At 38.3% G+C, this 15,383-nt stretch overlaps 1 protein-coding gene across 2 annotated transcripts; it reads right to left on the minus strand.

Moving 5' to 3' along the window:
• Window positions 1–206: 206 nt before the first annotated feature.
• LOC103514250 (5'-nucleotidase domain-containing protein 3) lies at window positions 207–15,382 on the minus strand. Of its 2 annotated transcripts, XM_026827287.1 has the most exons (9): window positions 15,366–15,382; window positions 13,666–13,800; window positions 12,157–12,314; window positions 11,369–11,555; window positions 10,629–10,769; window positions 2,750–2,901; window positions 1,152–1,206; window positions 568–746; window positions 207–427 (listed from the first exon to the last, which is right to left on the minus strand). In XM_026827287.1, the coding sequence occupies exons 2-8, from the start codon at window positions 13,783–13,785 to the stop codon at window positions 597–599; spliced, it is 963 nt and encodes a 320-aa protein (XP_026683088.1). In that variant the 5' UTR covers window positions 13,786–13,800; window positions 15,366–15,382; the 3' UTR covers window positions 207–427; window positions 568–596. The 2 variants fall into 2 exon arrangements, with proteins under 2 accessions (XP_026683088.1, XP_026683089.1); XM_026827288.1 differs by lacking the exons at window positions 1,152–1,206; window positions 13,666–13,800; window positions 15,366–15,382 and adding exons at window positions 1,948–1,992; window positions 13,249–13,365 and having other exon boundaries at window positions 568–756.
• Window position 15,383: the final 1 nt, after the last annotated feature.

Genomic DNA, 15,383 nt, shown 5'->3' on the forward strand with positions numbered 1-15,383 from the left:
GAATTTCACGAAATAACACGGATTTACACTAAAGATAATCATCATTATCATTACCTCAACTCACCTGACACAAATAACTAAAAATGGAGAACTTTAATAAAACGGGCGTATCACTGAATTTCACGAAATAACACGGATTTACACTAAAGATAATCATCATTATCATTACCTCAACTCACCTGACACAAATACATGATGATCGTCGATGGCTCACGGAATAATACGAAGTGTTTTTCCGATCTCTCACGGACTTTCACGAAACATCACGGACTTGCACGATGAGAGACAAAGACAGCATCGATCATTATCATTACCTTCACTCACCTGGTTTTACGAGATCTCAAAAACGCGAGGATTATCGATGTCTCACGGAATAACGCGAAGTGTTTTTCCGAAGTTCCGGAATCACACGAGGGTTGATCGGAATTTTCATTTTAAATCACTTTTAAATGTTTAGTGAGAAAAACAAATGTCATTTTACAAGGCTGTTCATGAACAGTAGGTAAAAAACTAAATTCGAATCTCGGGAAGCTTCCAAGTTTCTCTTGGAAATATTTTTATCGGAATTTTCCGAGGTCTCACGGAAATTCACGAAGTTAGACAAATAGAGAAGCATATTCGTGCGGCATCACACCACGCCGGGGGTAATAGGTGTGAGTGATGGAGTGTTCGAGGAGGTTGGACATTTGAGATGTGTAAATGTCGGCGAATCGGAACAGACGTCGTGAGAAGTAGGTGGGATTGTTATGGGTTCGGTGGAATTTTCCGAGGTCTCACGGAAATTCACGGAGTTAGACGAATAGAGAAGCATATTCGTGCGGCATCACACCACGCCGGGGGTAATAGGTGTGAGTGATGGAGTGTTCGAGGAGGTTGGACATTTGAGCGTGTTCTATTGAGGCATTTCTTTAACTTAGTACATATACTTATGGTGAGTCGGAAGGTGGGAGACGTACTTTAGTACGTCTCTAGAAGCTATGTTTTAAGTCATTATGCTATTTGTTCAATGACCACCTAGGTATAATGGTATATGTATAAGGAGTTTCTCTCACCAGAGCATTTCAAAGACCTTGTTCTGTATTGGAAATGAACCAAAATGTTAAACCACAGAGGTAATTAGACGGTTTAAGAATCACTAAGTCAGAGATCAAGTGGGTTCGGAACACGCTACCAAACTGGGGATTGAACACGGTTTTGAGTTGCTTCCTGGGGGGAGAAAAAAGGTAATGGAAGGTGAGGTGGCATTCATGAAGTAGAATTTTGCAAAAGAAAACCTTTGTAGGAGAAAAAATCGTGAGAGAAAATGCTGCACTGTTCTAAATAAAAAAAGATTCACACACAGAAAGCTCACGTTGAGGCTTAGGTGTAGGGGCAAACAGTTCTAAAGGATGTGTTGAGCTCATACGAAATACATACATAAGATATTAAAATAAAAATGAAATAATTATTGAAAATAATTACATATTTTAAAAAGAATCTTTAAGAAATAAAATTAAAAATTGAAAAGACAATTAAGATTCGACTTTCAACAATTGAAATTTGGTGAGCTTTCGAAAATACTCAGATTCTCATCATCAGACCAAAACCGCGAGAGAGGTTTCATCTACGAGCTCTGGCGTTGAACTGAGACTATGATATGAACTTTCACTGATTTAACCAACTTCAGTGGTGCAGTTGTTAACGCGTTGGACTTTGGATCTGGAGGTTGGTGGTTCAATTCCAAGTCAAGTCATAAAATTTATCTAGGTGTAATAGTCGGGGAACGATATTTGTGACAAGCATTTAAATATGCTTAACACAATTAAAAATTCGCTAATAAGTTTGACCCTTCTCTCTTCGTCTCCCCTCTCCCCCCCATCCTAAGCTTTGAGGGCTGTCTGATGGCCAAGCAGTCGGCTTTATTACAAGACCGTGCAATTTCAATGAAAAGGGTAAAAATGGGTTCGGAACACGCTACCAAACTGGGGATTGAACACGGTTTTGAGTTGCTTCCTGGGGGGAGAAAAAGAGGTAATGGAAGGTGAGGTGGCATTCATGAAGTAGAATTTTGCAAAAAGGGACAGAAAGCTCACGTTGAGGCTACACGAGGGTTTTAGTGGCCTCACCTAATGTTGTCAATTTCTACCTCCCACTATTTCAGTGTTAGTGGACTTACCTAATGCTGTCTCTTTCTAAATGTTGCTCGTTCAACTATAAATATATGAATTATCCACTATACACCACTAATGACATACTCGGATTTCTATAGAGCGCCTTTCATCACATCTTTGTTTTATATCTTATCTCTTGAATTTTATCACTTCCATTACAATTTTTGAGCACATAAAAATGAAGTCAGACAAACGTATTCACATTAAAAAAAAAGCATTATCTCCAAGTACCTACCTTTTTATTTGATCTCACTGGCCTTTTTGTTACCTACTAACCTAAGTACTATATTTGTATTTTGTAAGAGTACTTAAGTATGTATGCAGGTACATAATTTGATACCATATTAAGTATCATAGTATATTGTTCTGAGCGATATTTTTCACTTGTCTATGTTTTTCTATTGAAAAAGTACCTGTGAAATTGAAAAGGGAGATTACACAATACTTGCCTTAAATTTTGATATGAGTAGATTACGTCCAAGGTCATAGAGCAAGTAGGGGGACAGAAAGCTCACGTTGAGGCTACACAGAGGGTTTTAGTGGCCTCACCTAATGTTGTCAATTTCTACCTCCCACTATTTCAGTGTTAGTGGACTTACCTAATGCTGTCTCTTTCTACCTCCCACTTTTTCAGTGTCTCACTTGCTCCTGGTTCTTGACTGTCCTGCTGATCTTCAATCAGTTGTGTTAGAATTGCAAGCCAGCTGCAGTTCTTCTTGAAGTCTTCGTTGTTTAGGGTGTCTATTTCATGCTGGGGAAATAGAAACGGTATGTTCGGTTTAGAAACAAAATCACCTATGTTGTTGTCGACATTTCAATCTTCCTCCTCCAATCTAAGGAAAGCAGTCACCTATTGACCTTTTTTTCTGTTGGAAAATGAGATGAATTATTCTCAGTGGATCTCTGTTTAGGGGTTAATAAGGTAAGGTAATCTTAATTTATTACCTATTATTATTTCGAGAAAATGACCCCAATGCAAGGAAAGCAGTCACCTATTGACCTTTTTTTTTGTTAGAAAATGAGTTGAATTCTCAGTGGATCTCTGTTTAGGGGTTAATAAGGTAAGGTAATCTTAATTTATTACCTATTATTATTTCGAGAAAATGACCCCATAAGGAAAGCAGTCACCTATTGACCTTTTTTCTGTTAGAAAATGAGATGAATTCTCAGTGGATCTCTGTTTAGGGGTTAGTAAGGTAAGGTAATCTTAATTTATTACCTATTATTATTTCGAGAAAATGACCCCAATGTTTGAAATAGCCTACTGCTGGACAAAGTTACTCTAGTAAGCAGTATAAATAAGCACTGTTTGTTTCGCTGCACTGCAAAAAAAAAGAAGAAGTAAAAAATTCATTCCCATTCGCTGGCCAATAATACGAGTAAGTAGTCACTTACATTAAGCTCATTGATAATGGCGCCCGTTCTCCAGCCATGTTCCAGAGTTACATCTGCCAGATCACTATAAGGATGATCACCGAAATACAGCAGGTCCTCACCTTTCCATTTGGTCATGGCCATTAGTTGTTTCACCGTACCCTGTCAATGAGAATTAGATTAAAGGTAGAAACATGTGACCTTTAATTTACTCAAACCCTATACCTTAAATCCAAAGGTTTCTATGGTGACTATACACTACTAAACCCTTGACACTGTGTTAACTCTCAGTGGTAAAAACGGCCATAAATGGTTCCTCCAAATTATATTGATCCCAAGGGCAAGGTAAACCTATACCCTTGAAAAATGGAGTGTGCCTCAGGGCATGTGATATCTAATTTACTTAACCCCTATACCTTAAATCTAAAGGTGGAAACACTACTATCTACTGTCACGTCATGTTAAGTCAGAAAGATGTTCAAAGTTTTCCCATAATATTGTAGGTAATATCGTTCATGTTTAGGACAGAGTTCTCAGCGGGTGGGAAACCAACCCGCACGACCTAGCGCTTACAAGACGGACGCTAACTTGCAAGTTTTCTAGGCTGGCAAATTTATCTTTACGTCGCGCCATATTAGAGATACTTTTACAGGGTGGGAAATGGTATAATTTAGTGTGGACCCTGTATAACTCACCTCAAAATAAATCGTTCCTTTTTTCAGTTCGGTCACCTTATCCCAGAGCATGGTGTTGGTTTCCCGGTCGTATATTCGGATGGGCCGGGACTCGTCCGTGAAAAACATCGGTTTCCTGGCCTGAACGATAATCACGTCGAAAAATTCCTCCCAGTCGTCACCCAGAACAAGGGACATGCCAGCATTCCTGGAAAAAAGACGGAATTTTTCTCTTTTATAAATAAAGAGAACTAGGGTGAAGGGTGGATTTCACCAATATTTTTCAGTCCTTAGAAGGCCTGTCAAGCTAACAGCCTGTCTGAAATTTCAACGTTTTCAAAGGAAAAGTAGTGATAAAGAAAAAGGAAAACAAAATTTGAAATTTACCCACAACTGCGCATGCGCGGCATGCGTGTTTAATGGACGCATGAAATTTCAACATTTTCAACGAGTGAAGGAAAAGTAGTGATAAAGAAAAAGGAAAACAAAATTTGAAATTTACCCACAACTGCGCATGCGCGGCATGCGTGTTTAATGGACGCCACAGAGGTAATAGCGTCCCTCCTCAGGCATGGATTCAGGATTCAGGAACTACAGGGGGGTGTTTGAAAACGGTCGGATATATAGAACAAGAATCAGATAAATTGAAATTTCAAAGAGAATTTTAATAAAATTAGGAAAAAAAATATATAATTTAGAGTAAAATTGGTCTACTTTTGCCATGATTTAGTGTAATTTTTGTGTTTAAGCGATTGCGTCCAACCACAATCAGAATGGAATCAGATGATCGTGTGAAAGGATTTTAAAGTGCACAGAGGCAATAGAGAGAAAAAAACATCAACACAAAAAAATCATTTCAAAACAAAACTTTTCTTCAAACAAAATGTTTGTGGTCTACTTTTGCCATGATTTAGTGTAATTTTTGTGTTTAGCGATTGCGTCCAACCACAATCAGAATGGAATCAGATGATCGTGTGAAAGGATCTTAAAGTGCACAGAGGCAATAGAGAGAAAAAAACATCAACACAAAAAAATCATTTCAAAACAAAACTTTTCTTCAAACAAAATGTTTGTAAAAGATACTAAACTTGATCTAAAGGAAGGTGAAGAAGAACCGAAAAAAGATTCTACAAAAAAGGAAAATATCGTAGAAGAAAAATCCAAGAACAAAGAAATCAAGACAATTTCAAACGAGAAAGAATCGGCCAAGGACACAGCCTGTGAGGTAGCACATACTTCCGAGAAGAAAGATGACAAAAGTGAAGAAACAAACCCAAAACAACAACCTGACGAAGTAAAAGCTGAAATACAGGAGGCTCCTAAAGAAATTACATTAGAAAAGGGAGAAAAACCTAAAGAACCACAAAAAGAAAATGATAAAGACAGTAAAAATGAAAAAGTACCAAATTTCATCAAAATCAGACCAGGCAATTGGGAGATATAGCGGAACAGACATTCAAACATTGTACAAACATCTAAACCAAATTAATGCAAAATGGTCAAGTTAAAACATTGACCTCACTATCGTTCGGTCAATTATTTTCACATCTTGCACTTGTATGTCATACCCTCATCGGAAGCTTTTTTTAATTGTGAAAATTGTTTGTTTCCAGTGTCTCCAGAGTTGATAGAAGTGCACATCAAACTCCTGAGGAGAGCTAGAAGGAAGGTCATCCTACTCTCTCGATGATACGTAATACGTATTATTGTACATATGTATTAATTATGTAGATATGTATACCACGTGGATCATTGACATCATTATCATTATAAGGGAATGATAAAATTTGGCAATCACACAGTAAATACTAAAGTGGCGTAGAACAATAGAGGAAAAAAATGTTTGAATTAAAAGCCCTAACCACATTCCTAGATTGGGAGTTCAGGAAAAGATCCCTTACTTACAGGTGTTCCAATCGCCCAATGAGGAACAAAAATTAAATTTACTGATCGTTGGGAAAAATGTCTCAGTCGATTCTGTTACACTTATTCCCAACAAGATGCTTGGGAGGTTGAGCGGTTTGGTTATAAACTTTCCAAAACAGCAGTTAAATTACGCATCCTCAAGGTAATGATAATAATGATGATAAAAAAAAACTAGGTAACTAAAATATTTTGAAAGCTATCACTATCAGAAAAGATATTGGTATCTAGCTTTACTTAATGGGCCCTTAACCACATTCCTAGATTGGGAGTTCAGGAAAAGATCCCTTACTTACAGGTGTTCCAATCGCCCAATGAGGAACAAAAATTAAATTTACTTACTTTATTTGTAGAAATTAGAAATACCAAATTATTTGTTCCAATGGCCCAATGAGGAACAAAAATTAAATTTACTTACTTTATTTGTAGAAATTAGAAATACCAAATTATTGTTAAGTTTCATCAAAATCGGACTTACCGCTCGGAGGTTAAGGTGAAACTAACAAAATAAGTTCAAAGAAAACTTGCCGAGATAAAACAAATGTTGCTGAAATTTACTTACTTTATTTGTAGAAATTAGAAATACCAAATTATTATTAAGTTTCATCAAAATCGGACTTACCGCTCGGAGGTTAAGGAGGTGAAACTAACAAAATAAGTTCAAAGAAAACTTGCCAAGATAAAACTAATGTTGCTCGTTCAACTATAAATATGAATTGTCCACTACACCACTAATGACATACTCGGATTTCTATAGAGCGCCTTTCATCACATCTTTGTTTTATATCTTATCTCTTGAATTTTATCACTTCCATTACAATTTTTGAGCACATAAAAATGAAGTCAGACAAACGTATTCACATTAACAAAAAATCATTATCTCCAAGTACCTGCCTTTTCATTTGATCTCACTGGCCTTTTTGTTACCTACTAACCTACTATATTTGTATTTTGTAAGAGTACTTAAGTACCTATGTATGCAGGTACATAATTTGGTACCATATTAAGTATCATAGTATATTGTTCTGAGCGATATTTTTCACTTGTCTATGTTATCTAGTGAAAAAGTACCTGTGAAATTGAAAAGGGAGATTACATAATACTTGCCTTAAATTTTGATATGAGTAGATTACGTCCAAGGTCATAGAGCAAGTAGTCCATAGCAGGTTTGTACACTGCCAGTGTGTAATCATAATCAAATCCATAGACATTGATTTCCTTCAGGTCAAGCTCATTGCAGGCAAACACTCCTTTCTTGTTGACATCTTTGGGAAGTTTTTTGGCTGTAAATAAGAAGTAGTACTATTATAGAAAATGTAGGTATGTCATTAAAATTAGTTTATTACTCTTATTATAAATAAATGTCTTTTCTTTGTGTTACTATATCACAACTTTGGTGCTCACTGCAGCATTGTAGGATTTTTCCAAATACATATATCGCTGTCATTAAATGTAGTTTATTACTCTTATTATTATGCTTGCTATAGTAAAAGTTTTGCTTCCTAAATGTTTGGATACAACCTATTGGACAACATTTACCAAGGGGTCAGACTTAGAACTTTTATTCTTTTCAAATTTCCTTAATTTTTTAATTACCTACCTATCTTAGTTGTCTACTTAAAACTATTTAAAAGGTAAGGCCTTATTTTGCCAATCAGTAGGAATTCATTATTTTAAAGCAAGACAATTTTAGAATAAAAACAAAAGCTCCAATAAACATGAAATGATTATAAAATGGCCAGTCACGGAATCAATCATTTGCATGATACAAATTTCTTGACCCCGCCGGGAATCGAACCCGGGTCTCCCGCGTGCAACGCGAGCACAGGTGACCCCTAACCAGGGAGCTGACCCATCGTCATAATCTGCAGAAGACTACTTAAGCTGGCATTGCTGCAAATGCCTTGATATCCTCTATTGATGGGAGCTGACTTCCTACAATTACTCTTATTATTATGCTTGCTATAGTAAAATTTTGCTCCCTAAATGTTTGGATACAACCTATTAGATAACATTTACCAAGGGGTCAGACTTAGGACTTTTATTCTTTTCAAATTTCCTTAATTTTTTAATAACCTACCTATTTTAATTGTCTACTTAAAACTATTTAAAAGGTAAGGCCTTATTTTGCCAATCAGTAGGAATTCATTATTTTAAAGCAAGACAATTTTAGAATAAAAACAAAAGCTCCAATAAACATGAAATGATTATAAAAGCATGGAAAATTCAAACTGGAATGAGAGGATGGCAATGAAAGAAATTATGTTGATATAAGTAGTAAAATTAAAAAGAGTAGAAGTCTCAAGAAAATGGACCAATACAGAAAATCACACCAAAATAACTTACAGCAGTTATGTACCTCTGCAAAAGGGGGTTTCAAGTTGCTTGTAGCTGCTGATTTGAAACACAAACACTGAAAACTTAATTATTCATGATGGCATCTATTCAGACATGACAATGAACACTCACAATAATGCAATTGCATGCAGCAGTGATTTACTGGTACCAATGGTTCTTTAAAGCAAAACAGGGTCTAGTCAGTTAAATAATAAATTCATTACCTATTTATTAAATCTCAGAATAAAAGAGAGAGACAGAGAAAAAAAAATAATAATAATAAAAAAAATAAAATAAAATAAAAAAAAACAAACAAACTGATTTTTTCTTCACACAGTTTACAAATGGGAAGCACTGTGTCTTTTTTCACCCATCTGAAGATGAACATAGATGCTTAGGTGTAGGGACAAACAGTCCTAAAAGTTCGGTTAAGCTTCTACGAATGGACAAACTAACGGATGGACATGCTACGACACAGATCACGACTCTTTCACGTCACATAAAAACGGATGGTAGCTACCTGATGATTTTTACCATGAGTATCGACATAGGCTAGCGGGATGTTCTTGTTCTTGTACAGTCGCAGCACTTCTTTCTCTGAAACCGGCGTAAGTCCTCGATACACGGTGCCAAATTGGATTTGAAGAAACGAGTCGATCTTCATGAGGAGACCTTTCTCAATGTCATAGTGAAGACCTCGGATAGCCCAGCCTGGCTTGTACTCCAGATCAGCAATACCTTTAGGATACTGGAAATACAACGGATTATTCAATTATATTATAATAAGATATTTATTTATTTAGCAGTAGGTGCCTACCTACATTTCCACAAATTTCCACTTCGAGTAAAGTTACCTGAACAAAATACTAATAACTTACTGTGCTCCTGGAGAGTATGATATTATGGTCATGGGACCTATTCATGATTTCATGCCATGTGTTGACCATTGTGAGTACAGCGGATAAACTTAATCTTACATGATCGATCATGCTAAGACTTTTACCCACTGTCTCCTGAACTTTTCCTGTAATCTTAGACAGCATAGTGCAATACCAGTAAATCCAAGAGAGGCAAAAGCAGCAAGAAACAAATCACACTTACATAACTTACATTGGCACTGGGGGATCGTAATGTTTTGAAAGATTGTAATCGGGGGCCCGTTCAACTTTGGGGCCCCAAATTTCAAGGATCGATGTGTCTTGATTCAATGAAGATGTGTACCAAATTTCATCAAAATCAGACCAGGCAATTGGGAGTTATAGCGGAACAGACATTCAAACATTGTACAAACATCTAAACCAAATTAATGCAAAATGGTCAAGTTAAAACATAGACCTCACTATCGTTCGGTCAATTATTTTCACATCTTGCACTTGTATGTCATACCCTCATCAGAAGCTCTTCTTAATTGTGAAAAATTGTTTGTTTCCAGTGTCTCCAGAGTTGATAGAAGTGCACATCAAACTCCTGAGGAGAGCTAGAAGGAAGGTCATAACTGATCGCCATCAAAATCAGACCAGGCAATCGGGAGTTATAGCGGAAGAGACATTCAAACATTGTACAAACATCTAAGTAAACCAAATTAATGCAAAATGGTCAAGTTAAAACATAGACCTCACTATCATTTGGTCAATTATTTTCACATCTTGCACTTGTATGTCATACCCTCATCAGAAGCTCTTCTTAATTGTGAACATTGTTTGTTTCCAGTGTCTCCAGAGTTGATAGAAGTGCACATCAAACTCCTGAGGAGAGCTAGAAGGAAGGTCATAACTGATCGTTGACCAAATTAATGCAAAATGGTCAAGTTAAAACATAGACCTCACTATCATTCGGTCAATTATTTTCACATCTTGCACTTGTATGTCATACCCTCATCAGAAGCTCTTCTTAATTGTGAAAATTGTTTGTTTCCAGTGTCTCCAGAGTTGATAGAAGTGCACATCAAACTCCTGAGGAGAGCTAGAAGGAAGGTCATTCCACTCCTGACGCAGAGTGAACGTCAAGTTGACGCCGCATCCGCATCGATGCGGCGTAGGAATGAAAAACAGACCTCTAGTAAGCAGTATAAATAAGCACTGTTTGTTTCGCTGCACTGCAAAAAAAGAAGAAGTACAAAATTCATTCCCTTTCGCTGGCCAATAATACGAGTAGGTAAGTAGTCACTTACATTAAGCTCATTGATAATGGCGCCTGTTCTCCAGCCATGTTCCAGAGTTACATCTGCCAGATCACTATAAGGATGATCACCGAAATACAGAAGGTCCTCACCTTTCCATTTGGTCATGGCCATTAGTTGTTTCACCGTACCCTGTCAATGAGAATTAAGGTAGAAATAATCCAGTGGTAAAACTTGCCTCGGTGGTGTGGTGGTCAAGACGCTCGCCTGGTAAACAGGAGGGTGTGGGTTCAATCCCAGCCGAAGTATCGATAGAGGGAGGTCTTATCCTCCCGAACTGTAACAACGGCGGTCTTATCGTCCCAAAATTGAAGAGAGAAGGACGACAGGATAGGAAAAAACCAGTCGTTCTGAGGACGAGCTTTATCTGTTTATAAAAGGTCTTATCGTTTCGAACTGTAACAATGGCGGTCTTATCATCTCGAACTGTAACAACGGAGGTCTTATCGTCCCAAAATTGAAGAGAGAAGGACGACAGGATAGGAAAAAACCAGTCGTTCCGAGGACGAGCTTTATCTGTTTATAAAGAACAGAGTTCTCCCCGGGTGGGAATCGAACCCACGGCCTAGCGCTTAGAAGATAGACGCTAACTTCAAAGCTATCTAGGCTGGTCTAAATTTATCGTTACGTCGTGTTGCGTCGTTTTAGTAATATGTATGTACTTCTATAGGGTCGGCCACTTTTACAGGGTGGGAAATGGTATAATTTAGTGTGGACCCTGTATAACTCACCTCAAAATAAATCGTTCCTTTTTTCAGTTCGGTCACCTTATCCCAGAGCATGGTGTTGGTTTCCCGGTCGTATATTCGGATGGGCCGGGACTCGTCCGTGAAAAACATCGGTTTCCTGGCCTGAACGATAATCACGTCGAAAAATTCCTCCCAGTCGTCACCCAGAACAAGGGACATGCCAGCATTCCTGGAAAAAAGACGGAATTTTTCTCTTTTATAAATAAAGAGAACTAGGGTGAAGGGTGGATTTCACCAATATTTTTCAGTCCTTAGAAGGCCTGTCAAGCTAACAGCCTGTTAAGTTCCATTTGATGTGTATAGGCTTAACAGAGCTGTTAGGGGCTAAAAAGAAGGTTGGTCAAATCCTTCACTAACCTTTCTATTCCAGAGCCAAAGCGTTATAGATCCGTTTTTTAATAGCAGCTTCCACCTGCCTCGGTTATTTAGATCTTCCTCTGATAGGCCAGTCTTTACTATTAAACCAATTTATAAGTTTCATTCTGTTAAGTTCCATTTGATGTGTATAGGCTTAACAGCCTGTTAAGTTCCCTTTGATGTGTATAGGCTTAACAAGACTGTTAGGGGCTAAAAAGAAGGTTGGTGAAATCCTTCACTAACCTTTCTATTCCAGAGCCAAAGCGTTATAGATCCGTTTTAATAGCAGCTTCCACCTGCCTCGGTTATTTAGATCTTCCTCTGATAGGCCAGTCTTTACTATTAAACCAATTTATAAGTTTCATACAAAACCCTATTTTTAAACTGATAATATGAAAAAATCAGTCACTCACACAAACTTATACGGACTGTTGGTTATGAGGAATAGTTTCTTCTTGTGTTCGCGAAGTCTGTCGAAGAATATCCTCAGCTTGGGATCTTTCTCCAGGTATTCGGCAGTGTTTTCTATCACAAGGGAGTGCATGAGAGGATGACCCATACCTACGGAAGTCTGAGAATATAAATGACAAGAAGTTAGTGAGGGGTGGGTGAAAGTTAGAAACTACTAATGTATCGGTAGGTAGGTGTTACACGAAACGAGAAATAGTTTTTTTGAAGAGGTTTGATAGAGGGAACTGTTACTGCTAAGGTCTTATCGTCCCGAAATCAAAGAGACAAGGAAGACAGGATAGAAGAAAGCCAGCAGTTCCGAGAACGAAACTTATCTTTTTAGGATAAAATCAGCTCCGTGCGGGAATTGAACCCGCGACCAAGCGCTTACAAGGCAGACGTGCTACCAACCAAGCTAACTAGGCTGGCGTAAAGAGGTGCGAACCATTACCACTCACTATTTATCGTTTTCATTTGAAGAGGTTTGATAGAGGGAACTGTTATTGCTAAGGTCTTATCGTCTTGAAATCAAAGAGACAAGGAAGACAGGATAGAAGAAAGCCAGCAGTTCCGAGAACGAAACTTATCTGTTTAGGATAAAATCAGCTCCGTGCGGGAATAGACCCGCGACCAAGCGCTTACAAGACGTGCTACCAAGCAAGCTAACTAGGCAAGCGTAAAGAGGTGCTAACCATTACCACTCACTATTTATCGTTTTCATAAAGGTAGGTAGGTGTTACACGAAACGAGAAATAGTTTTTTTGAAGAGGTTTGATAGAGGAACTGTTATTCCTAAGGTCTTATCGTCCCGAAAATCGAAGAGAGAAGGAAGACAGTATAGGAGAAAGCCAGCCGTTCCGAGAATGAACATTATCCCATCAGGATAAAATCCGCCCCGGGCGGGAATCGAACCCGACCAAGCACTTACAAGGCAGACGTGCTACCAACCAAGCTAACTAGGCTGGCGTAAAGAGGTGCGAACCATTACCACTCACTATTTATCGTTCTCATAAGTTAGCAATTTTTTCTCGAGCTGCGGTATAAATATCTCTTACCTTTACATCATTGAACAGGATTTCTGGATTGTAGTTTATTTGATTTCGTTCAAAATATTCGGCAATATTACACAGCAAACTCATTTCAGGCACTGAGAACAAGTCAGCCAACTGCACCATCTTGAAGAGGTTTGATAGAGGGAACTGTTATTGCTAAGGTCTTATCGTCCCGAAATCAAAGAGACAAGGAAGACAGGATAGAAGAAAGGCAGCAGTTCCGAGAACAAAACTTATCTTTTTAGGATAAAATCAGCTCCGTGCGGGAATTGAACCCGCGACCAAGCACTTAAAAGGCAGACGTGCTACCAACCAAGCTAACTAGGCAAGCGTAAAGAGGTGCGAACCATTACCACTCACTATTTATCGTTTTCATAAGTTAGCAATTTTTTTTCGAGCTGCGGTATAAATATCTCTAACCTTTACATCATTGAACAGGATTTCTGGATTGTAGCTTATTTGATTTCGTTCAAAATATTCGGCAATATTACACAGCAAACTCATTTCAGGCACTGAGAACAAGTCAGCCAACTGCACCATCTTTGTCGTGATATACTGAAAACAAGCAATAAATACTTTGGGATAAGTCCTTAGTGGTTAGCACGGTGGACTTCAGATGTGGAGGTTGGTGGTTCGAGTCCAAGTCAATTGATAAAATTTATGAAGGTGTATTGAGTGGGGAACGACATTTGTGACCAGCATTTAAATACACTAAACACAATAAAGGTGTGTCCACAGAGTTAGCACGGTGGGCTTCAGATGTGGAGGTTGGTGGTTCGAGTCCAAGCCAATTGATAAAATTTATGAAGGTGTATTGAGTGGTGAACGACATTTGTGACCAGCATTTAAATACACTTAACACAATAAAGGTGTGTCCACACATAGTCAACGGTTGTCGATCGACATCGATCTGAACTGTCCACTTTGTCTCGACAACATAGATTCATCTCGTCGATCGACGGCCATCGACTATGTGGGGACACACCTTTAGAAGTCCCATCCTAAGCTTTGAGGGCTGTCTGATGGCCAAGCAGTCGGCTTTATTACAAGACCGTGCAATTTCAATGAAAAGGGTAAAATATTATATTAAAAAATAAACAACTATAACTTAAAACGAACACAAGAAAGAGATAAACCAATAATTTAGCATTAGAGGCAGAGGATTAAGGCAGAAAAAACATCGGACTTTCATCTCTGACACTGGTAAATTTTTGGAATTTGCCCGCAAATATTGGGCTTTACCAGCAGATTTCTGCGATAACAGCTAGTGTCCACAGATAGTCGACGGTTGTCGATCGACATCGATCTGAACTGTCCACTTTGTCTCGACAACATGGATTCATCTCGTCGATCGACGGCCATCGACTATGTGGGGACACACCTTTAGAAGTCCTTTCTTTCTCTCTCTACTTTTGTAAAACAAGTTTGGGAGTGCGGTTGAACCATTGGTAACGAGCTTGCTTGCTTTGCAGAACGTCCCAGGTTCAATTCTCAGGGTGTTGAAAAAAAATTGCACTCGAATTTCGATTGCAAATGCTTCAACGGGTCACTTTCCGCTGTTCTCATTTTGACTCGGAATGCACTGTGTCTTTTTTTTTTTTTTTTTTTTTTTTTCCCCCCTTTTTTTTTTTTTCTGTCCACAGATAGTCGACGGTTGTCGATCTACATCGTCTGAACTGTCCACTTTGTCTCGACAACATAGATTCATCTCGTCGATCGACGGCCATCGACTATGTGGGGACACACCTTTAGAAGTCCTTTCTTTCTCTCTCTACTTTCGTAAAACAAGTTTGGGAGTGCGGTTGAACCATTGGTAACGAGCTTGCTTGCTTTGCAGAACGTCTCAGGTTCAATTCTCAGGGTGTTGAAAAAAAAAAAAAAATTTCGATTGCAAATGCTTCAACGGGTCACTTTCCGCTGTTCTCGTTTTGACTCGGAATGTAAATGGGAAGCACTGTGTCTTTTTTCACCCATCTGATGATGGACATAGATGCTTAGGTGTAGGGACAAACAGTCCTAAAAGATCGGTTAAGCTTCTACGAATGGACATACTAACGGATGGACATGCTACGACACAGATCACGACTCTTTCACGTCACATAAAAACGGATGGTAGCTACCTGATGATTTTTACCATG

The sequence above is a fragment of the Diaphorina citri genome, unplaced genomic scaffold (assembly GCF_000475195.1).
Source record: "Diaphorina citri unplaced genomic scaffold, Diaci psyllid genome assembly version 1.1 scaffold1110, whole genome shotgun sequence".
NCBI lineage: Eukaryota > Metazoa > Arthropoda > Insecta > Hemiptera > Psyllidae > Diaphorina > Diaphorina citri.

Coding starts and splice junctions, on each gene's coding strand:
- LOC103514250 (XM_026827287.1), bottom strand. CDS start 13,785: ATGGTGCAGTTGGCTGACTTGTTCTCAGTGCCTGAAATGAGTTTGCTG. Junction 11,556..12,156: donor AACAGTCCGTATAAGTTTGT/GTGAGTGACTGA, acceptor TCTTTTTTCCAG/GAATGCTGGCATGTCCCTTG. Junction 10,770..11,368: donor AAGGAACGATTTATTTTGAG/GTGAGTTATACA, acceptor TCTCATTGACAG/GGTACGGTGAAACAACTAAT.